Source organism: Camelus dromedarius, chromosome 14, assembly GCF_036321535.1.
Source record: "Camelus dromedarius isolate mCamDro1 chromosome 14, mCamDro1.pat, whole genome shotgun sequence".
Taxonomy (NCBI): Eukaryota; Metazoa; Chordata; class Mammalia; order Artiodactyla; family Camelidae; genus Camelus; species Camelus dromedarius.
In genome coordinates, this window is record NC_087449.1 from 7,916,734 (window position 1) to 7,940,058 (window position 23,325).

Here is a 23,325-nt window from a genome sequence, read left to right on the forward strand (position 1 = left end):
CTTGCCATTTGCAGCAACATGGATGGACCTACAGGGTATGAGGGTATTATGCTAAGTAAAATTAGTCAAAGAAAAATACCATATGATTTCACTTATATGTAGACTCTAAATAACAAAATGAATGACCAAACAAAACAGAATCATAGATATGGAAACTGAGAGGGGAGGGGGATGGGGGAATGAGTGATATAGGTATGGGGGGTTAACAGATACAAACTTACAGTTACAAAATAAGTGAGTCACAGGGATCAAATGTACAGCATGCAGCATAGTGTCAATAATATAACTTTGCATAGTGATAGATGGTAATTAGACTCATTGTGGTGATCATTTTGTAATGTATAGAGATACCAAATAACTATATTGTACACCTGTAACTAACATAGTATTGCAGGTCAGTTACACTTCAAATGAATAAACACTTTTTTATTGTTGTTTTGCTAGCAACACAAGTATACTAGTCACTTACCCTCTCTGAGATCCAATTACCCCACCTGGACAATTAGGGTAAGAATTAGTTGATCTCTAAGAGCTCCATGCTCAGATTGTTCAAACTAGGAGTGCAGAGCTCAAGGACGAGCTGAAGCTCAGACAAGGGCACACGGGGAGAGGGTACAGAACAAGAAAATAGGACAAGCACATAGTTCAGAGATTAAGATTAGCTATCTTTAAAGAGTAGAAGAGTAGACAGAAGTTAAAAATAGGAAAAAAAAAAAGAAATCAAAACAAACAAACAGAAAACAGGAAAAGGCAAAAAGGCATATAAAAAAGAGCCCCGAGAGGCAAGAAGTCCAGGGACAAGACAGTTTCAAGGGAGCGGTCAACACAATCATAGGCTCTAAAATGTCACGTAAGATGAGCAAAAAGCCCGCTGAACTTGGTGATTACATCACTGGATTGGTGACCCTTGGTAACATCATTCCAGTAGAGTAGCAAGAGGTAGGAGATAAAGAAGGAGGCAGCTAAATTGTTGTGGGCTGAAGAATTAAAAGGAAGTTGATTGATCCAGCAATCCTACTCCTGGGCTTGTATCCAGAGGAAGCTCTAATGTGAAAAGATACATGTACCCCAGTGTTCACAGCAGCTCTATTTACAACAGCCAAGACATGGAAACAACCTAAATGTCCACAGACAAATGACTAGATAAAGAAGTTGTGGTACATGCACATGTGCGTGTGCGCACGCGCGCGCACACGCACACACACACACACACAGGAATGCTACTTAGACATAAAAAAGAACAATGCCATTTGCAGCAACATTAATGGACCTGGAAATTGTCATACCAAGTGAAGTAAGCCAGAAAGTAAAAGAAAAATACCATATGATATCACTTATATATGAAATCTAAAAAAAAAAAAGGACACAAATGAATTTATTTACAAAACAGAGACAGACTCACAGACATAGAAAATAAACTTATGGTTACCAAGGGGCAGAGGAGGTTGGGAGGGATAAATTGGGAGTTCAGAATTTGTAGATACTAAGTACTATATATAAAACAGATAAACAACAAGGTCCTACTGTATAGCACAGGGAACTATATTCAATACCTTGTGGCTTATAATGAAAAATAATATGAAAAGGGATATATATATATATATATATATTTATATACTTACAATGTAGTGTTAATTTCTGGTGTTCAGCATAGTCATTCATATACGTATATGAATAACAATGCTGTACAGCAGAAATTAACACAACATTGTAAATCAACTATACTTCAATAAAAAAAGGAAGTGAGTTAGTGGATAGAGTGATTAAACTATTTTTTCAAGACGCACTGTTAGAAAAGATATGTGAAAGAGGGCAGTAAACAAAGATGCACAAATGTGTATATGTGTGTATTTAATTTTAGAGAGAATTTTTCATGTTAGATGTCAGTTTTGTTTTTTGTTTTCAAGTAGAGATTGCATTGAAACCTCAGACCAGTTTAATGATGTGTTGTCCAATATGGTAGCCACTAGCCACGTGTGGTTATTTAACACTTGAAGTGTAGCTCATTTGAATGGAGATATACTGCAATTGTGAAATATAAATCAGATTTTGAAAACTTGGTATGCAAAAAAGAATATGAAACAACTCTAATATTTATATTAATTATATGTTGCAATGATGATATTTTAGATACATTGGGCTAAATAAAATCTATCATTAAGATTAATTACAACTATTTCTTTTTATTTTTTTAAACGCGGCTACTAAAAAATTTACAATTACCTATGTGGCCAATATTATACTTCTGTTGGATAGCATTAGTTTACCTACTATCTGTAACCCTGACTACTAGTTCAGTACTGTCTCCTCCATTTTCTTATCTATATGCCAGTAAACCAAAATGTCACTCTTGAGAATGTAGAATCTATAAGATAATATATCAAGATTTGCCATTTTTTCTTACTTTCCCTCAATTAGGATTACTAGGAAAATAGAAGCTTAATATTTAAAGCATGAATAATTCAGATACCCAAATTCATTAGATAGCACTAATATATGATAAATGCTTTAAAATTATTTTTTAATTTTTTAAAGATATAACTGACAGATAACATTATTAGTTTCAGGTGTACAATATAACAATTTGATATATGTGATAGTACGTAGGTTTTCAAATTTTCCCCTGCTTAACTTACATTATAAATTAAACAACCTCAATTATGTTGAACAAAAGGGCTTTGATTGTCAATTAAACAAAGTCATAGAATAAAATCACTAAGTTTCTGTTAGCTCAATCTAAGGATCAAGCAACTGATCTTGTATTTTTCCACAAGGCAGAGTGTAGTAGAGATGCCTGTTCTCTACATATAGAATTTAATATTTTGTTAGTAAATATATATATACCTACGGTGTATAAATACTGAAATAATATTTCATACATTAAAACAATTAACTATGTGTATCACATGGTCACAATAAATAGGAATGGAAATTAAATGGCATGGTAAGTCATTCTATTGCATGTGTTCAACTATCTAGAGTATAAAACCGAAGTTTACCTTTCAGGTACATAACAGTGAATACACTAACCTTCTGCTTATCTAAGATCTTCATGGCGTAATACTGCTCAGTGGCTTTATGTTTCACCAGCATGACTCTTCCAAACGAACCCGTTCCAAGGGTTTTTTTCCTTTCAAAGTCCTCCAGCCCAGCATTATTCTACATATACATGAAAAAATAAACTTAAAAATCGGAAATTTTCATAAGAAGACTATGGTAACTATAATAGATTTAGTGATAAATTATCAGAATAGATAATCTGTAACTATTCATTTAAAAATAATACAACGAAACTATTGAAATTCGAGGTTATTGGTTCTATATTTTCTTTGAATAAGAAAGGATCTACTATTTGAAAGAGACATATCACAAAACAGTAATGTGAGGAAATAAGAGCCTCAGCTGAAATGTGAAAGGTCATTTTCCAGTATGAATTCCTAGTACTGGACTTCTGATAAATTAGCTCCATATTTTAATAATTACAAGCCGACCAGAAGTATGCAATCACGGAAGGCACACAATGTCGGTGCACTTGCAAATAACTGCAGTGGATGGATAAGCTGAGGATCAGAACCTTTTCACTAGAGTTACATCTGAAGAAAGCACTTTCTCATTTCTATCCTGACGCGAGCTTATAGACCTAGATAATAGCAGCATGAGAGCTCCTAATGGCCTCTCTCTCTGGTGTTGTAAAAACCAGGTGTTACTTTAAAAAGTAACACTAAGATAAAAAGAGTTCCTCACTCCCACCCAGATAACCAAAAGTCAGAGTCCCAGAACAATAATCAGTCTCTTTTTCTCCTTGAATAGATGCTTTGTTACAAGCAAACATCTTTGGCTTTCACTACACAACATGGAAGCAAAGAATTGGAGGCATCAATCTATTGAATTTGTTGCTGCCACAATAAACTGAAAATTAATAGGAAAAATTATGTGCTAAACAGCACCAAGTAGTAATTGCTGTCCCATTTATTTAATAGGTTTTCATTATAAAGGTCCCCATAAAATCTTGGAAATAATATTTCCAAGGGCCAGTCTGTACGGTGTTAAACTTGATAAAACTGTGACTCAATATGATTTGTTTATAATAAAGGAGTCTGGATAACTACAGGAATTCACTGTAGTTGGATTTACTCTCTATTGCAAACCAAACTTTGCCTTTGGAGACACATCATAGCTTCTAAATAAATCATTACAGAGAAAGCAAGTAACTCTAGGTTTTTATTTATAAAATCTGTTTTCAACATATTTTAATTCCCATTTCTAATAATTTTAAATTGCCATGAGATTCTATATCAATATAGAAAAAGTCCTTATAATTCTGATAGAATTAATTTTATAGATTAATATTTAATTTCTGGTTTATTTACAACAATGAATTGAAATGTTTAATATACTTCCCAAATAATGAAACCAAACATTATTAATAGACAACAGAGCATCTCTTTTTGCTAGTCACTGCTTTTCATACAATAATCCATCTTCCTTACCTCTATCTTAATGTTTCATGTTAGATAATATCTAATGTTTTGTAATCACTAGAGTGACTATGTTTTAAATTATAGCTCATGCTCTAAATCCTGGTAATTATGTCATCTTCCCAAAACATAACATTTATTTAGAATTAAATATCTTTAAGTGAAAAAAATACTTGAAATAAAGATTTTGTGCTAAAAAAGGTTTTCAAAATTTAATATACTATTAAAGTTTATTAAATATTTATAAAAATAGATGCAAAAATTTTTTTTGGCAAGTACAGAAAGCTCTTTTTATATACAGGTTTTAGATCTTAGTTAAGATCTAAAGTACTTAAATTATATAGAACTTAACACATCAAAACATTTATGAAAGGATCCTTGTGTACTTGATATGTTGTCAATAGCCAAGTGTTTGTGATTAAGAATTTGAAGCTGCACAGTGTGATCCCTACTGTCATAATAAAAATAATAAATATGCTATCAAAGACAAATCAAAATTAGTATAATATTAGAAAGTATCAGAAATATCAACATTCTGTAACAGTTTGGAATTAGTATCAAAATTTGTAATCAGGTATCATCCTGGAAATTAGTTCCCACTCCAATTTAGGTATAAATAAAATTATTAATAAATCAAAATATAATGTTATGGCAAGATTCTCATGTTAAGCTTACATTTATTAATGCTACTTGAAAATTAAGCTTTCTGAAGTAGTAAATTATTTGGGCAAGAGTCATGATTTTACTCAACACAGGATTTTTAAATTACAGAAAATTAAAGATATTCCTTACCGGAGCAGGATTTTCCCATTTTTTTAAAAAGTCTTCTTTGGCTTTGGCTAGAAACTCTTTCACTGAAAACATATTAAAAAAACCAAAACACAAATTATGACTTGTAAGAATATTTACATTGCATATATAAATATTTTACATATAACTATACTTGCTTAAAAAACAAAGACTTAGGCCAACTATGGTTGCCATGAAACATGTATTCACAACCATGATACACTAGAGAGCTATTTAAATTTCTTTAAAGAAGCAGCAAACATTTTCTCAAGTTTCTAAGAATATCTAATACACTCCTACATGGAGATCACTTTGATAATTTCAAATCTGATAATAAAAATACTGTTCCTGAAAACACATCTGAAAGTAACGAAAAAAGTTAGAAATCAATCCATGACAAAATATTGATCGTAAAAAAAATAAACCAGGAGTGGTATTAACAGAACCTTTAAACATAAGAACTGAAAACACTGGGAGAACTTTGTTGATTTATGGAGTTTCAAAAATAACTGATTTTAATAAAAGGCTGTTTTCAGGTATAATGATTTATATTATTAGATTTGTCTTCTCTACTAAAGGTAGAGAGAAAAAGGAAAAACCACGGAGTAACACAAAGAATGGCCACAAAGACAAAAACAAAACAGAATAAACCACAAACAAAAAACCCAAATAGCTTAAAAATCTCATTCTAAATCTGGAACAAAACTAAATGCCTAATTTAAAATGTAAACTAAAGTAAAGCAATTCAAAACCAGATGTTTATACAGTGATCAATAATGGCCACATTATTTTACAGAGCTGTGGTTTGAAGTTTTAGATTTGCTAAATGAAGAATCATGTAAAAAGCTTCCTCTTTTTCATTATCTTCCCACAAAGTCATTAACAAAGACTTCTGTTTACAAAACAACTCCAGGGCTTTAAAAATAAATAGGAAAAAAATTTCAGAGAGAGAGAAAATGGCATTAACAAACTGTATTCTTGTTCCTATAGTTAGGTATGAGAACAAAACCTAACTAAACAAGAAGTAATTATTTTAGTCTTTCTTTTTGCTGGGGAAGTTCCCAGTATTCCTCTGATATCTGAATCTATAAGTAAAGAAAAAAATAACAGAAAGTAAGATTTAAATAATGTTGAAATAGTAAAAGGCTAAACAAATGGCACACTGATATTTATTTCAGAGGTAGTAAAAATGATGATGATGATGATAAGAAAAAATTAAAAGTGGGAGTGAAGAGTTCACAAATTCTTTAATAAGACCATCTAATGATGTAGTAGTATTAAACTGAGGCATTTAAAATATACATTATAATTTCCTCCTTTAACCCCCACTGAGGTACCTTTGGCAAAACATTGTTAAATGAGAAAGTTGTTGGCATTCTAAATGCTTTGAGATTTCAAAATGGTGATGACATGCATCAAGTGGAGACTTAGATTTTATGTAACACTAGCGTGCATTTCTGAAGATATTACTTTACTATTTTATACAAACTGTCACTTGTATTTTGCTGTAAAATACTCTCAAAATACCTATTCTAGAAAATTTGAGAAAAATAATTTTTAAAATTAGAATCTTTCCATTATATGAAAATCTCATTCACCAAAACAATGAATCAAATAATTGTACCTAATTATGCAAATATGATCTAATTACTTCTGGGGGTGGACTTAGGGGTGGAAAATTATTACATTTTCTTTGACTTTAGGATGGTTCAAGTCATCCTACTTCTAAAAGTTAATGTACTAGTTACAACTGAAGAAGAGTGGTTTTGTAAGTAAGATTTTCTTTTTCCTTTTTTTTTTTTTTTGCATGGAGCAGACATATCTGTACATGGCACTGACTTGGAAATGACAGCTATAAAATAAACTAAGAACGTAATTTATTGCTAAATGCAACTGTGGCTTTTAAGAAACAACTTGTGACTCTCAAAATATACCTCTGATTTCTTTTGAAAAATATTTTTAGTTATCTTCTATTCATAGAACTTGTACATCAAGTTGCAGTATAAACTCTCCAGATGCCTGCATGAGTTGTAATTTGAAGATATGGAGAATCAGGAAAAGAAAAAAATATTCCTAACATACTGTTTCAGCTTCTTCAGTCACTTCCTGCTAATTGGACCTTGAGTTAAGGAAAAAGTAACTGGTCAAAGGAAGGACTGGCAGTATCTGCCAAAGGTGGTAAGTGAAAGAAAATTTCCTTTTTCCTGCTTGGTGAATGAGCTAAAAGAAAAATTTTAGGTACTCCTTTAATTTCATTCACTAATAGAATATTCAGGAAAATCTTTGAAATACTCTCTGTACTCATCAATATTCTGAGTTTACTGTCAAGCCATACTGCAGAAAGTAAATAATCTCATAAAGGTCTTATATGAACATTATCAGAAATGATATGAATCAAAGATATTAATTTTGTAAATTATTTCAACAAATAAAGAGATTCCCTTTTAGAGTAAAGATAAGCGTTAATTATAATGTCATTAAATAGCTTCATGAGGAAAACTGTTTCTGAAACACTTTTTGCCACATAAGTATATACACATGAAATCTCTAATTTATATGTGCAATATTTAGATGCAAAGATGAACAAAATTAACTCTTTGTAAAAATGTTACTTAACCAAAATATACATCTTATAAAGACAAATACCAAAATTAAAATATTTCACAGTATGCTAGATTATGAATAGCTCTAAAACAACAGGTGATCCAGGACCATATGTGTTTGCTTAGAATTTTATTAGTTTTACACAGTGGTTAATTTAACTTTCTGAATGCTCTTCTCCGGTTATTTAAAAAATTTATATCCACTTATCTAAGGAGTTGGCAACTAATTAATACAATGAGTGGTGGGAGAGAGCTAAATTCAAACACTGCAGCACATTTAATTCAGAGTTTCCTATAAAGCATACACTTTAAGGTCTCAAATCTTTTGTTTTCTTGTTGTGTTCTAGTATATAAGCTGTATCTATATTTAAAATTAACTTAAACCATTGTGATATCCTGCAATAGCCACAGGCTTTGGAGCTCGGCACACCTGAGTTATAATATTGGTTCTAATACTTCTTAGTAATCATCAGGACCTATCTAAAGGTGATCAGTAACTCCCCTTAAGAAAAAAAATCTCAACAAAGGATTTTTCAGCCAATATGTTTTGTTCTGTACTAGTCAATAACGGAGCAAACTAGGTACTAAAAAAGTGAGAAGGACACACCAAAAATTAACTCAGTTTCTTCTCAGGAGCATATATTTCAATTAAATTCATTTTCCAAATAAATTTATTTTCTCTTCAGTGTAAGAAATGAGCATACCAAAGAGATCTATATACGTTCACCAGTGTTCATTTGTAGAAGTATTCATCCATGTTCATGAGACGAAGAAAGAAGAAACAAAGGAATCATTTTTATGTACTTGCACAAGTACATTAAAAAAAAACCCAAAACTTAATTCTTACCACTCTTAAAATAGGTTTGAATATATTTATCCACAGGACATAGTTAAAAAACAGAATATAGAGTTTATTTTAAACATTAGGGAAATTTATTAAAAATTCTAGTATGGTATATCTTTATTCCAAGTTATTCAGATAATTCTGCAATGTTTCACGAATTACATTTAGTGAATTTATCTATTTGGCATTTTTCAGTTCTGTGTTAGATAAACTAGATTGCTGTTTATTATTAAAAAAGCATGTTGTTAGTTACAGCATGCCTAATCTAATGCTTACCCGAGGTTATCAGTCACATTTTTATAAGAGTTTAGAAATCTATTACTATATAGATTACAGCTACTCTGGTTGTTGAATTCTCTAGTTTTCTTTGTAATGAGATGACTGTCACCTCTCTCTTTCACACCTCTTTTACAATAAAAGCACAATTGTATTTAATGGATATCCAAAAATAGAAGGGAAACATATAGAAAAATAAAACACAGAATATAAACTTCCTAGGGTAAATACCCAATTAAAATATTAGCTAAAATGGATAGATATCACACAAAATTTATAACAGTATATTTTTCTTTCAAAAATCTTTCATTAATCTGGGTTACCTAATTTCAATGATGTGTATTCATAATCTGTCTTTGGCTGTCCTGTACAACTCCCACTACACAGTGCTGTATTTGTTGTTTCTAAAATATCACACAAGATACTGCAATATAAATCATTTCTGTAGATAAAACTCAACATAAAACCAAACAAACTATTCCTTCCATCAACTAACGTATCTTATTAACTTAGAATATTTTATAAAAATATGACTTTCTGAGGAGCATAACAAGTTGCAAACAACCAAATAAAAAGTTTTAAAGATAACATTTGCTTTATTAAAAGTAGTTGCCTACCAGATACTTCTGAAGAGGAGCAAGCTTGTATTCAAAAAATAAACATTGATTAAATGACACTCATAAAAATAAGATATTAGCACAAAATCACTTATACACCTTTTCCCATAATATTACATATAGAATAAAACATTAAGGTAGAAACACAATTATTTGACTAACATATTCAAATAGACTTTTAAAATTAAATTGTAAGGAAATAAAATAAATAATTACTGTTTAGGGCCAAAATCAATACCATTCTGATTTTCCCTAAAGCAACTAACAAAAACTTTAACTCCTCATAGCAGTAGTGCTAATAATATTAAGTAGCATATATTGAAATACACATCCTGTAACTATTGCAATGCCATCTCTGGACTTCTGTTTTTTATTCAAAACTCTATTGTAGGAAAGACACTCTGAATTATAATACATCGCTGACTCCCTTCTGAAAGACAAGAGTGTCTTTCAGGTATTTTTACTTCGTTGGTGCTGTTCTAACAATCTTTCCAACATTTAATGAGCACTGTTCAGTGGTACTAGAAACTGAGCTAGACTCTAGGAACACAACAAAGAATAAACGTATCTCCACTATGTAGGAGATGAGAAGCTAAAGGGAAGACAGATGGACCATTATAATGGAATGTGACAAGGACTACAACTAAGGAAACTATAAGGTGCTGCTAGAGCTGAGAAGAGGACATTCTTGGGTGCTAAGGCACGGCATAACAGATGATGCAGCATTTGTGCTGAATCTTGACAGATAAAGAGCTCCTCCGATGGATAAAGTTGAAGATGAAGATAGGCTGGGATGATCTTGAATAAAAGGCATGGAGGAAGGAGCATGGTTTTTTCAGGAAATGTCAACAGACTTGCAATAGCTGCAGGGTATACGAGTGCAGAGTGGGAGGTTAAGTGTAAAGGCAAGAAAATGCCCAGTCACAGAAGTGACTGTTTGCCATGGTGATGCTTTTCAATGTGTGGAAAGGAATGGGAGTAAACTGAGTTACTCACAATCACTATACTGCGTTTCTTCTGGGAAACAGGAAGCGAGATCACTTGCTTAAGGAAGAGGGGAGCCAGATGGAGTAAGGCGGGATAACAGTGTGGGTTAGAGGTCTGAATATTTTAAACTTGATGGCTTATCCATGCAGGGAATAAGAGAGGGGGCAATTCCTCTAAAATTTCCTATTAGGGAAAGAGCAAGTATTCCATACTATAACCAATTGTTTCTTAATAGTATTTTTTTGGTAGTAACAGTTAATTTTTTTTTAACTGGACAGATAATTCATGAGCCCCCTAATCTCTTTGTGATTATTTTTATTTTCCTTCTTTACATAAATAAAAGCATTATTCTATTTAAATTATTTAGTGTATATCAGAAAACACAAAACAGGATGGGATCTGAGGTAAATTACCTATGAAAACACCAAATTCTATCAGCAAATAACGGAAAGTACCATCCCTTCCAATACCTCTGGGAAGTGTAAATCGAGTGAACTGTCAGTCTGTCTTCTGCCACCCCTCCTTCAAACACCCACCTCTTTAGAGCTCAATATTTGTTGTTTCTAAATATGCTCCCCCCCAACACACACATGCTGTATTACAAATATTTTTAGTAAACTAATATAAAATATTCCAGTTGCCACAAAGTACCTCATAAAAATTCAACTTATAGCAACAAAGCAACAGAATTACTCTGTAAAAAGTGGTTTCCTACCAGATGCTTCTGATGACTTGCGTGCTTGATCAAAAAGAATAAATTAAACAGATTAAATGACACATAAAATCACATTCACACATGAAGTTACCCATCCATATATGGTCATTAGATATTCACAATGAGGAACAGAATGAAAAACACATACTTAAAAGTGCTTTATATAATGATAACACAATTTTTTTTGTTACGTATTGTTTTTTTAACCAATCAAAACCCTACTCTGGAAATGTGTTAATGAAATATCATCTTCTTTCCCTTTATTCTGAAGAGCAATTGTGTTCACTTTGTTGAGATACTTTGTTTCACCACATTCAAACATGTTCATTCAAAGCAAATTCACTGTAACCTTTAAAATGACAGTGGGTATAAAAAACAACTTTAATTATATTTCAGCTATATTTGTGCAGTTCAGTGGATGGGGCTATGCCTAGTTTTGTGTTCTAAGATATTAATTAGTCTTGCACAAAGTCAAATATGATATGAGTGGTCGGAAATTTAATAGGCAACAAAGGCTACATTTCCTATTGCAATACTACTTTTACTCTTCCTTCCTCTCCTTATGATTTTTTATTAGTTAATTCTTTTATCAAATCTTGGTTACAAGTGAGCAGTATAGTTACTCACTACGCTGTTAAAAAGTTTAAAACTCTTGGCGAGATATCTATATTTAAATAATCAAATTATAGGAAGAAACACATTAACTTATTTGACTAGTATCTTCATAGACAGATGGATACACCGTGAATCCATGTAGCTTACTCATTCACAACTACTCACTCTTACATGCTTTCTCTCAACTGGCTCTCTAGCTAGGGACGCTGCAGATTTTCTAGGCCATCAAAGCAATGTCTGATTGAAGATGTTCCCTATAGCACTTTGTAATAAAACTTACACTAAATTTATGGTCATAAAACTAATGACCCAGGCAATTCTTGAAATGCTCTTTGAAATGCACTTTACTTCCTTAATTGTTCACTGAAGCTTTTTCTCAGAGGAATATTTTATCTACCACAATCATACGCTAGCGATTTTCCATTTGGTTCTGAATTCAAATGTTCTATCCTATTGCTGGACAGAACAGAGCTAGGAGCGAATCCCTAGATGACGGGGTGTGCACATTTTCAGCTTTACTGGACAGTAGCAAGTGGCTCAGCAATGGCTGTGCTGCTTTACAGCACTGCATACCCTTGATAAGCCACAGCCTCGACAACAAGCGCTGTTTAATTTTCACTTTCTGGTTTCTGACAGTCTAAGGGGTATGGAATTATATCTGATTATGAAACATTAGGTAAATGTCTCAGTAGAATTTTATAATTTTTTCCCTTAAAGGTCTTATTATTCTTTTACTACATTTATTCCTAAATTCTTTAGAGCTTTGATTGCTATTGCAAAAGTGAGATTTTTTTTTAATTACCATTTGTTTGTTGCTGATAGATAGCACATCATTGATGTTTATATACTGATCTTATAATATCTGGCAATCTTGCCAGACTCTCTGTTAATTCTAAAATAACACTGGTAGATTCTCTTGAATTTTATATGCAGACAATCACATATCTGTGAACAATGACAACTTTGTTTCCTCCAACTTTTTTTTTATCTTACTGTGCAGGTTATGACTAACAGTACAACAGACACAGACAATGAGCATCCAGTTTCTAACTTCAGAGAACATGTTTCTAACCAATTTGCTTTCCCATACTTTACTTATAAAGCTATACTAGGATAAATACATTTAAGAATATCTTCTATTTTCTAATTCTTTGAAAGATTGCGTACAAGATTAAAATTTTTGTTCTTTTTGAACGTGACTGTAAAACTGTCCCTTCCTAATTTTGTTAAGCTTTGAATAAAGATTTTTAACTATGATTAAATCCTAAATTGGTATAGTTCTAATCAGTTCTTTTAAGTCTTCTCCATGAACTAACCTTTGGCTCTGATGTATCTTTATTTTCTATTTAACTGATTTTTGCTCATGTCTCTATTAGCTTTTTCTTCTTCTTCTGATTAACCATGCTGTGCTTCCTCTGACTTGTTTACTTGAACTTACATCATAAATATCCTTCTCTTTTCCTATTAAAAATGTCTCTAAATCCACTTTAGCTGTATCTCAAGTTTTGATACATAATTAAATTTGTGAATTATTTCTTGACCGTCAGTTATTTGAATTTTTAAATCCTCCAATATATTATTTGTGATATTCATCTGCTTAGTCTTTTATTATTGGTTGCTTTGTGGTCAGAGACCACAGCCTGTATGTTAATTCTTTAAAATATTTTGAATATATTTAGTCATATAATCAGCTTTGTAAATATTCTACATATTTCTGTGTATTCTCCGATTACTGGGTGAGAATTCTTCTTATCAATCTGTAAGTCTTATGTACGTATAATTTTTCCTTCTAAACAGGTCAGTTTTGTTTTATATATTTTGAGGCTCTGTGAGAGGTGCATAGAATTTTTTCTCTATTTCTTTTTTACATGATTATTAATTTTAAATGGCAGTTTGTATGTGACAGTTCCACTCTCTGACATTCTTGGGAGGGTCTAACCCTGTTGAATCTGCTGAATACCATTTGTTGTAGGTACGTGTGTGTTGTGTACATATTTTGATTTTGGATTGTGAACTTAAAGTTCTGTGGGGCTTTATCTGTGAGAAAACTGAACTGTTTGATTTGAGGATGTTTTGTATTAGCTTCTGTTTGGCATCCTGTAGGTGTTACTAGCCTGAAAGTGTTACTGTAAGGTATGTTATTTTATCGGAGATTCTTAGACCGTACAATTAATGTAGATTGAAACGTGAACTCTACTGGTGGAAAAGCAGTAAATGACACTCTCAGGAGAAGCATCCCGCACATATGCACAACCCCCACCCGTCCCCAGGAACCCAAGCTAAGAAATACAAGCTTCTTATTCCCTCCCTGTGTCAGTGGAGATGTTTTATTTTTTAGTCTGTGCTTTCACTGAGGTTATGATCCTTTGAGGATCCTGGCTTCACATAGGAGTCTAAGAAACCCCAAGGTGCACGGATCAAAGAACTTGTCTCTCTCTGTAAGGTCATGTAAAACAAAAGCCCTCTGGTCACCAAGGTATGAAAATTTCCTCAGGATGGTCAAAGTATGTTCCCCCTTACAGCTCTGGCTTCTCTTTACCACTTCACTTTTTATACACTGGGATTTCTATTACATTCTTGTAAGTTCAGGCATTTACTTGAAGGGATGCTTGTTACATTTTACTCAGGATTTCTACATGCTGTTGTATCTTCTTTAACTTTTGGTATAAAAGGATTTTCAAATTATCTAGTCTCCCATTTTAGGATTTTTTCCCTTTATAAGACAAACCTTGTGTTAAACTGTAAGATGCAAAGAGACCTGGATGTTTATGAAATTCATTTTTTATCCTCATAATCCAAAACTTACATCAGGATGCATTTAGGTGCTGGTGCTTTTGTTATCTTTGCCAAAACACAATGAGCTCTTTCAATGTATATATGTAGGTTTTTTTTCAGCTAAGTTTTCCTCAATGTTCTATTATCTGTTCTAAGAGAAAGTTATTCATTCAGTATGTAGTTCCCTAGTGCTATCTAACATAATTTTCACCTCATAATTTTCATCCTGTCCATTTCCCTTACAACCTGGTAGTTTTCTCAAGTTAGTTCTTTAAGTCATTAATTTACCATTTAAGTTACCTGTGACTATTTCACTCTTCACTGCTTCTAATGCAGCTTTATGTTCTGCAAATGCCAGGGTCATTTTCATAGAACCTTCTCTTATCATATCATTATTGTTTCTTTTTTACTCCTGCCTCTCACCCAGCTCTCTGCATCCTAGTTTCTTGTTTTGTCTTATTTTATAGATTCCATGCTCACTTGAAATTTTTAAGGATTCTACATAGATGCTGTCTGTAAGTTCTTATTTTTAAACCCTCCTCCCACAGAAATTTTCTATACATAAGTTCATTCTCTTCCCCTTGAAGGCTGTGAACTTATCCCTGCGCATAATCTCTTTCATAGGCTCACATTATTGCTTTTCTTATTTATTCATTCTTGAACAATGAGAAGCCTTTCAAAACTTTACACATGCTCCCCCCAGATAAAGTGGATCCTCCCATCTCCTTCTTGGCTGTGTTAGAAACAACTTCTCAGACCTTTTAGTTAACACATATTTACATTATCATTCAAGTAATCCAGTGACTCTAAGAAATGGGAACAGAGCCAGGACTTAGGGCTCCTTACTGGTAGTGATGCCCACCACATCAGGGAAGAGCCCTGTTATATCTGAAAAAAAGAAAAACAACTTTCTTAACTTGGTTAGAATAGCAAATTCCTGAGTGTCTCAGTATTAATTATTTTAGAATAAAAATAATCAGCAGTGTTGGATCTTCTACTCATCTGTCCCACAGTCTTTCTTAAAAGCCTCATCCACCCAAGTTAGGGAGGGGGAAACTATTTTTATTTCATGAAGGAAGCTACTCAATATAAAACTGTTAAACTTTGGTGTTTGACCTTCAATCTGATACTGTACTTTTCTAGGCAAGTACCCTCCCTTAATTCCAGGACTGATATTTTCCCGGTTTGGTGTTCTTAAATTTACAATCTAGAAAACAGATCTAGAAAGAGGAATTAATTAAATGCATTTGCTCAAGTCTGTAACTTTCCTGTAATTCAAAGCATAGCAAATCTTTTTCAGAGATTTGCCTTCAACTACAGCTAGGCCAATCAGCTTTTATCTGAGATTTTGAAATAATGATGCTAATTATGTTCCAATAAGCACATGAACCCCAAAATATCAAAACACATGACTGATATTTTTCATTGGTAACATAAGAAAAGTGTTCAAATATGTAAAAAATGGATAAGTTTTAATTATTCATTTATTTCACAACAATTTATGAGTTTACTACTATGTTTGGGGCACTAGGGTAACCACTGGAAACACACAGATGAATGTGGCACTATCCTTGACTTAAAGAATTCAAAGGCTGGAGACTGGAAACTGACATGCAAATATATAATTTCAGTATAATACAAATAACTGTTATAGTTTGTAAGTTTGCTTTGGGAGTACAGAGGAATCATCTAACACTATGGAGTCAGTGATGGAGGCACTGAAAAGCATAGCTGATTTTCAGAACTTTTATGATAAAAGACATAAACATGGGAAGGCAGCAAGAAATAGTATGCTGTATAATATGGCTAGATCAGAATTTCATGAGTGATGCAAAAAAAATAAAATAAAATAAAATAAAAAAGCCTTAAAGGCAGATCATTGATCTTGTATGCCACTAAGGAGTTTAACCTCTAATCTCACAGACAATAAGGAGTAACTGAAAGTTTTCATGTTGGGTTAATAAATGGGCATATTTGTATTTTTAAAATGGTAGCATGGGAAACGGTCTGGAAGGATAGAAAATTGGAAGTTGAGACTAGTGAAGCTGCTACATTGCAGTAGAATGCCAGATCTAAAAGCATTCTCAGTGTCAGTGAGACTGGAAAAGAACTGAGTGATTTTTGAGATATTTCTAACGTAGAGTCAATAGAAATTAACGGCTGAGTGCATGTCTGGGGAGTGAGAAACAAGTCAGGAATGACTACAAGGTTTCTGTTTTAGGTTACTGCCTGGAGAGTGGGATCATTAACAAAAATCAAAATGAATGAAAAAGGAGCAGATTTGGAATGGAAAGAGAAAATTCACTTTTGCACTGAACATTCAGGTAACAACTAAAGATGTGGGCATGATGAGATCATTTAGATAAATTATAGCATTAAAAGAAGGCCAAAGATAGATTCCCAGAGAAAACTATTCCCAGGAAAGCCTAACATTTAATAGGCAAGGAAGGAGAAAATAAATAGCTTTTTAACTAGAAAAGTACCACATACACATAAATATTACAAATATAGCTGTAGGCCTGGATAAAAACGTCTAGCATTTGCTTATTTTCAAAAATAAAACCACACTTCATTTGAAATTTTCCACCTCTTGAAATGGCTAAGGCATTTAACCACTTATGATATGAATAAAATTAGTTGAACTTGGACAATCCTGAAAAAGTCAGAATGTTTAGTTATGACTACTGTAATTCCTGTGGTAGAAGAGGTTATAAGGGCAGGCCAGTCTGATCAAGTATATTAAATACTATCTGAATAATCAATCCACAGCTTTCTTGAAAGAAAAATAAAGCAATAGAGAAACAGTAACAATTTTCTTCGGCTAAGGCCAACACCCCTAATTGTAAAACCTCTAGGACAGTTTCAAAGAGAAAAAACATACTGCCTAGATTCAAGGAAGTTCAACCCTGTAAGTATGATAACCAGGTATACTCAGTTTTGACATCCAAGAAATCCTAAGAAACATTAACATGTTGATTTTATAATCTTAGCCCAAATTTAAAACACTAGACCAGAAAAAGCTATCTAACAGAAAAATAACAGGATAATAACAATAACAATTAATCCTTAATATACTGCATGTAAAATGTTCTGTTAATGTCTAATACCATCCTATAAACAAATATCTAACAGTGTTGAAGAGGGTTATGTGATACAGCAGCAGGATAATAAATATTTAGTGGCAATAATGAGATGATCCCCAATTATGGAAGAAAAGGTTAATCTATTTTGAATTCTACCACTATAGAGCAAAAATCCAACTCTCTTAGGTTCTGAATTCCAATTCCAAATCCTTTCAGAATAAATTGTAGACTGTTACAAGCGAAAAATCATATAACACTTCTCCTAAACATGTATCCGGTTCAAAGATTAACTTACAAACATCCTCCTTTTTAGTTAAACAAAAAGATGCTAATGAATTATGCTCTAAGCAAATATTTCTTCCTCTAACAACAGGATATCTATTTTTAGCTGCAGGTTTGGCTTAAAGTGAACAGCTTTTACCCTATGATAAACTGCAGTATATACTACAGTATATTTTCTCAAAAACCAATTTTAGAAATGTTTAGAAAAATAAATCCGTATTACCAAAACAAAAAGAAAACTAATCATCACAAATTACTCATCTTAACAAATTATTTCCCCAAAAATAATTCCTGAAAAATTTTAACAAAGCCTCCGAAACCAAAATGGATATATTTATTTCATCATGAAGTCCATATGTCTCAATGAATTATAGTTCAAAGCAACCAATAAATCAACAAAATTTTGACATCTTATTCAAGATTGAGTATTTTTTTATATAACTAAAATGGAGCTAACAAAAATTAATATTAGAATGACAAAGCCAATAAAAGAAAGTTTAATTATCTTCAGAATCAGATATTAAAAAAACAATCCTCTTTTACCAAAGTGGGTCTTTTACTCACTAATTTATGACACAATTAATAACAATGAATACAATAAATCAAACCATAAAACAGATTAGAAACTGATTACTGCTATTAACTATTAATAGTGGTATTAACTGTTCACAGTTCTTAATGGATTTAAAAGCGTATTACTATAATGCCTAAATGTAAAAGCATCAACAGGAAATGTAATTCACAGTAGCTCTGGCTTTACAACAGCCCCTTAAAAAATATTTTTTCCTCTTACAGTTATATATTTTTCAAAAATACAAAGCTGCAGTCTCAGAGAGCATACTTACCACTCATGATGAAAATCAACCTTTCCAAAACATATTGTTCAAAACAACAATCCAACAGCAAAGGGAGTTATGCTAATCTCTAGAGGTAGAAGAACTGATGGTGTAAACACATACACTAGAGCATGCAGCATACAGAAAATGAAAAGAGCTTTCTTTTGTTTTAAAAAGAAAAGCCCCTAGAAGCAGAGCATAACTGCTCAGTGTGAGGTATCACTAGTAAACATCAGATTAATGCCAAAGATGTGTATAACTAGATTTAATTCCTTTCAAGCTAGTTATCCTAGCTTCCTTTATATACCAGAACAACTCAAAATGGCAGGGAGAAAATGTTCGAACCAGGATGTATAAGATGTTCTCAATTATATCAGCATGAGTTGTTACCACGGCAACATTAGACCGGAATTATCGGTTCACTTGTAACCAAGCTGTAGCTTTTCTAAAGCTTTAATCAACCAAGACAAATAAAATGCCTTTTTATTCTAGAGCCACATGATTTTAAAATTACCACGTTTCTTAAATTTAAGCATTTATCTACCCGTTTTACATCTTTCAAAGATATTTTAAAAATTGCTGTTTTCTTCAAATACTCACACAATCCCATGTTGAACCTGGCAAGGAACAAACAGCAGAATGATTGCACCTAAACGTCTTTCAATTACACCAGCTCTTACTGCTAGCTGTGGACCTCACTGATATTAAAATGCTGTGTGCTGTTGCTAGTGACTATTGGCGATGAATCTTATTGCCCAGATCGCTGATAGCTTTCATTTTTCATGAGCCAGAAAGCTATACTGCAGCACAAATGTTAACCATTTAAACATTCTGTACTATGGGAGAGACAAAGCATAATACTATATATATCTCTTCATTTATAAAGAAGAATTGTAAAACAACTTATTTATAAACTTCCATTACATTCGGCATTACAAACAGTGTCAGAGTCCATTTAAATGTGGTTTTCAAGATGGGAGTACACAAAAAATTACTGACAATTATTGTTGCAGTGTAAAATTCCCTACATTAAACACGATTAAGATGATAGATTGTTTAGAAAGGTGGGCAGACTAGACGGTATGCTGAACAACTGTTCTGATTCCCAGAGACCCAAAATTTGTACCAAAATGGTACAAAGGATCTATAGAATGGTTCCTTGTTAAGTGGAACTTCAGCAAGTGAACATGCCATTTTAAAAGTTGACAGGTGAGACAGGACTTCCGGTGATGGGAGAATGAGTAAGTCAGTAAATCTCTCTAAGAAACAACTATGAAGCTGGACAAAATTATGAAAAATAATGACTTCATGGTTTTGGAAATCTGGTGATCACAAACAACAAATTGAGAAGGATTTATTCACGAAAAACTGCTGCGCTCTGCACACAAACAGTGGGAGTCTGCGGTGTTCTTGTCTGGTGCTGCTGCTGTTCCCCACCAGCTCAGTCAGTGCAGCACTTCTGTCAGGGCGGGGCTGGCCGTGACAACCAGCAGCTTTGCTGCCAGAGAGGGCTGACATGATTTGGAGAGGAAGCCAAGAAACTCTACAAGAGTGATGTTTTCTATAAAAAAAAACAAACAAACTGTAGGAAATGAACAGGGAAAGGATTCAGCTTTGCTAGTCCGAAGTGGTGGCCTTAGTAAGGGTGAGAAGTAGATTGATGGTCTAGCAAAAAATTTAATACAGAAAATGGAAATGAGAGAGGAAAAAGAGGGCCTAGAGAAGCTCTCCACATACACAAGGTTGACAAGGAAGCTGTTCCCATAGGGGAGACCCAAGAGGTCCCAAAGGAAAGTTAAAGACGGTACAGCCTTGAAAACTGCCTGATGGTTGACTGTACTCCCCAACCCATAAACAGCTCCATCAGCACAGACTGGCTCAAAGTGTTTGAGCACAACCTCTGATTAATTACTGAATAATAACTAAGCGATGCAGACACAGGGTGCTCCCTAGCAAAGAAATCAGTGGCCATACAACATAGGGGATATAGCATAGATTAAAGCCAAGAAGTTTTGAAAAGGAAACAAAATGTAGATAAAAACAATCTTCAGGGAAGAAAGAATAATCAAAATGCAGAGCTGCTAGAAAATATTATTTTTAAAAGTCAAATTTTTGACAGAAACATTATATAATCCATAATGAGGAAAAAAGATATAAAATGTCTCTGAATGGGCCCATATATAGGATTTAGCAGACAAAAGACTTCAAAGCAGCTATTATAAATATATCAAAAGAATTTTTTTAAATTGTTCTTAAAAATTAAAGGAAAATATGATAGCAATGATATAACAAAGAGAATTTCAATATTGAAAAAGAAACTATTTAAAATATAAAAGTTACAGACTTTGAAAGTACAATGACCCAAATTTAAAAACTCACTACATAGACCCAACAGATCTGAGAGGGCAAAACATTCAATCAGTGAGCCTGAAGATGGACCAGTGGAAGTCATGGAGTCTGAAGACAAACAACAGGAGAAAAATGAACAGAGCCCTAGAAACCTGTAGGATATCAAAGGTATCAATATACAGGTAATGGGACTCCCAGAATAAGAGACAGGGCAAAGAAACAGTATTTGAAGATAGAATGGCTGAAAATGTCCCAACTTGATGGAAAGCATTAACCTGCGATCCAAGTTTGTTAAGCGCAAAGAGATTCATACCTAGACACCTCATATTCAAGTTGTTAAAAGATAAAGACAAAGAAAAATCTTGAAAGCAGCAAGAGAAAATGACTAATCACATACAGCGGAAGAGCAGTATGATTAATGATGACTTCTTAACAAAAATAAGAGAGGTCAGAAGGCAGTGGAATAATATATTCACAGTGCTAAAAGAAAAAAGGAAAAAAGCTTTTTACAAATCTCTGCCTGGGAACACTATCCTCCAAAAACAAAGGTGAAATAAAGACATTCCCAGATAAACAACAACTGAGGATATTTGCTGCAAGCAGAAATACTTAAGGAAGTCCTCCCAGAGGAGAGGAAATGACACTGGGCAATACTCAAACTGACAGGAAGGAAAAAAGAATACTAGAAATGGTAAATATATAAGTAAAAGACTATATAAACATGTATTTATGCTTTCTTTTCTTAATTTCTTTAGAGAAATTAAAACTGTATGAAGCAATCATTGTAGCACTGCACTTCTGGGTTAATAAAAATATAAATGTAACATGTGAAAATAATAACACAAAATTTGAGAAGAAATTGAGCTGTATTGGATCAAAGTCGGTATATTTTACTAGAATTAAGTCAATGCTGTCCTAATGTAGACTGTGATAAGATAAACTGTATATTTTAACCCCTAGATCAACCATTAAGAAAATGTTTTTTTAGAAGGTAGTTTAAAAATAAAAGAGGAATTAAAATGGCATCCTACAAATATGTTTAACATAAAAAAAGAGAGAAACTGATACAAAAGAATCTAAGACATAAAGAAAACAAACAGCACAATGAAAGACGTAAATCCAGCCATATCAATAATTACACTAAATGTGAGTGGAATAAACAGATCAAAAGGCGGAATTTATCAGACTGGATAAAAAAGCAAGGTCCAACTATATTCTGTCTACAAGGGCCACACTTTAGATTTCAAGATAAGAATAGGTTGGAGATAAAAGGAGAGAAAAAGATACACCATATGAACAGTTAACCACAAAACAGGTGGAGTATCTATAGCAATATCAGACAGAATAGACTCTAAGACAAGAAAGATTGCTAAAGTCAAAACAAGGAAATTTTATGATGATAAAAGGGACAATTCACCTGGGAGATTTAACAATCAGAAATGTATATGCACTGAACAAAAGAGTCTCCACAATGCTAAAACAATAATGACAGAATTGAAAGGAGAGCTAAATAATTCAACAATTATAGTTGAAAATTTCAATATTCCTCTTTCAATAGCTCATAGAAAAACCAGACAGAAAATCAGTAGGATATAGAAGACTTGAATAAACCATTAAAATGGCATTTATAAAATACAGCATATAAATAACATTAGCAGAACATACATTCTTTTCAAGCACACATAGAAATTCTCTATATTAACCATATGCTAAGCAGTAAAACACATCTCAAATTAATTTGAAAGGTTTAAAAATTCATTCAAAATATCATCTCTGATCATAGCACAATCAAATTAGGAATCAACAGAGAGAAATTTTGGAAATCCCAATATTTGGATTTAGGTCACAAAGAAATCCCAAGGGAAATTAGAAAATATTTTGGTGGGGAGGTATAGCTTAAGTGGTAGAGGACATGCTTAGTATGCACGAGGTCCCGGGTTCAATTCCCAGTACCTCCTCTAAAAAATAATAAATAAATAAATAAATAAACAAATAAACACACAACAAACAAACTTAACTATCTACCCCAACCAAAAAAATATTCTGAACTGAATGGAAAAAAGCCTATGAGAAATC

At 32.7% G+C, this 23,325-nt stretch overlaps 1 protein-coding gene across 4 annotated transcripts in view; it reads right to left on the reverse strand.

Annotated features, from left to right (window-relative positions):
• PRKACB (protein kinase cAMP-activated catalytic subunit beta) overlaps window positions 1–23,325 on the reverse strand; it is a 116,851-nt gene that overhangs the window by 31,946 nt on the left and 61,580 nt on the right. For 2 of the 4 annotated variants that reach the window (XM_031465478.2, XM_010987145.3), the window contains exons 2-3: window positions 5,271–5,332; window positions 3,031–3,159 (exon numbers count right to left, since the gene is read on the reverse strand). In XM_031465478.2, coding sequence (XP_031321338.2) covers window positions 3,031–3,159; window positions 5,271–5,332 — 191 coding nt within the window. Of the gene's footprint in view, window positions 1–3,030; window positions 3,160–5,270; window positions 5,333–18,909; window positions 19,393–19,500; window positions 19,608–23,325 lie in introns of those variants that run through there. The other 2 variants (XM_010987147.3, XM_010987149.3) reach the window with 2 other exon arrangements.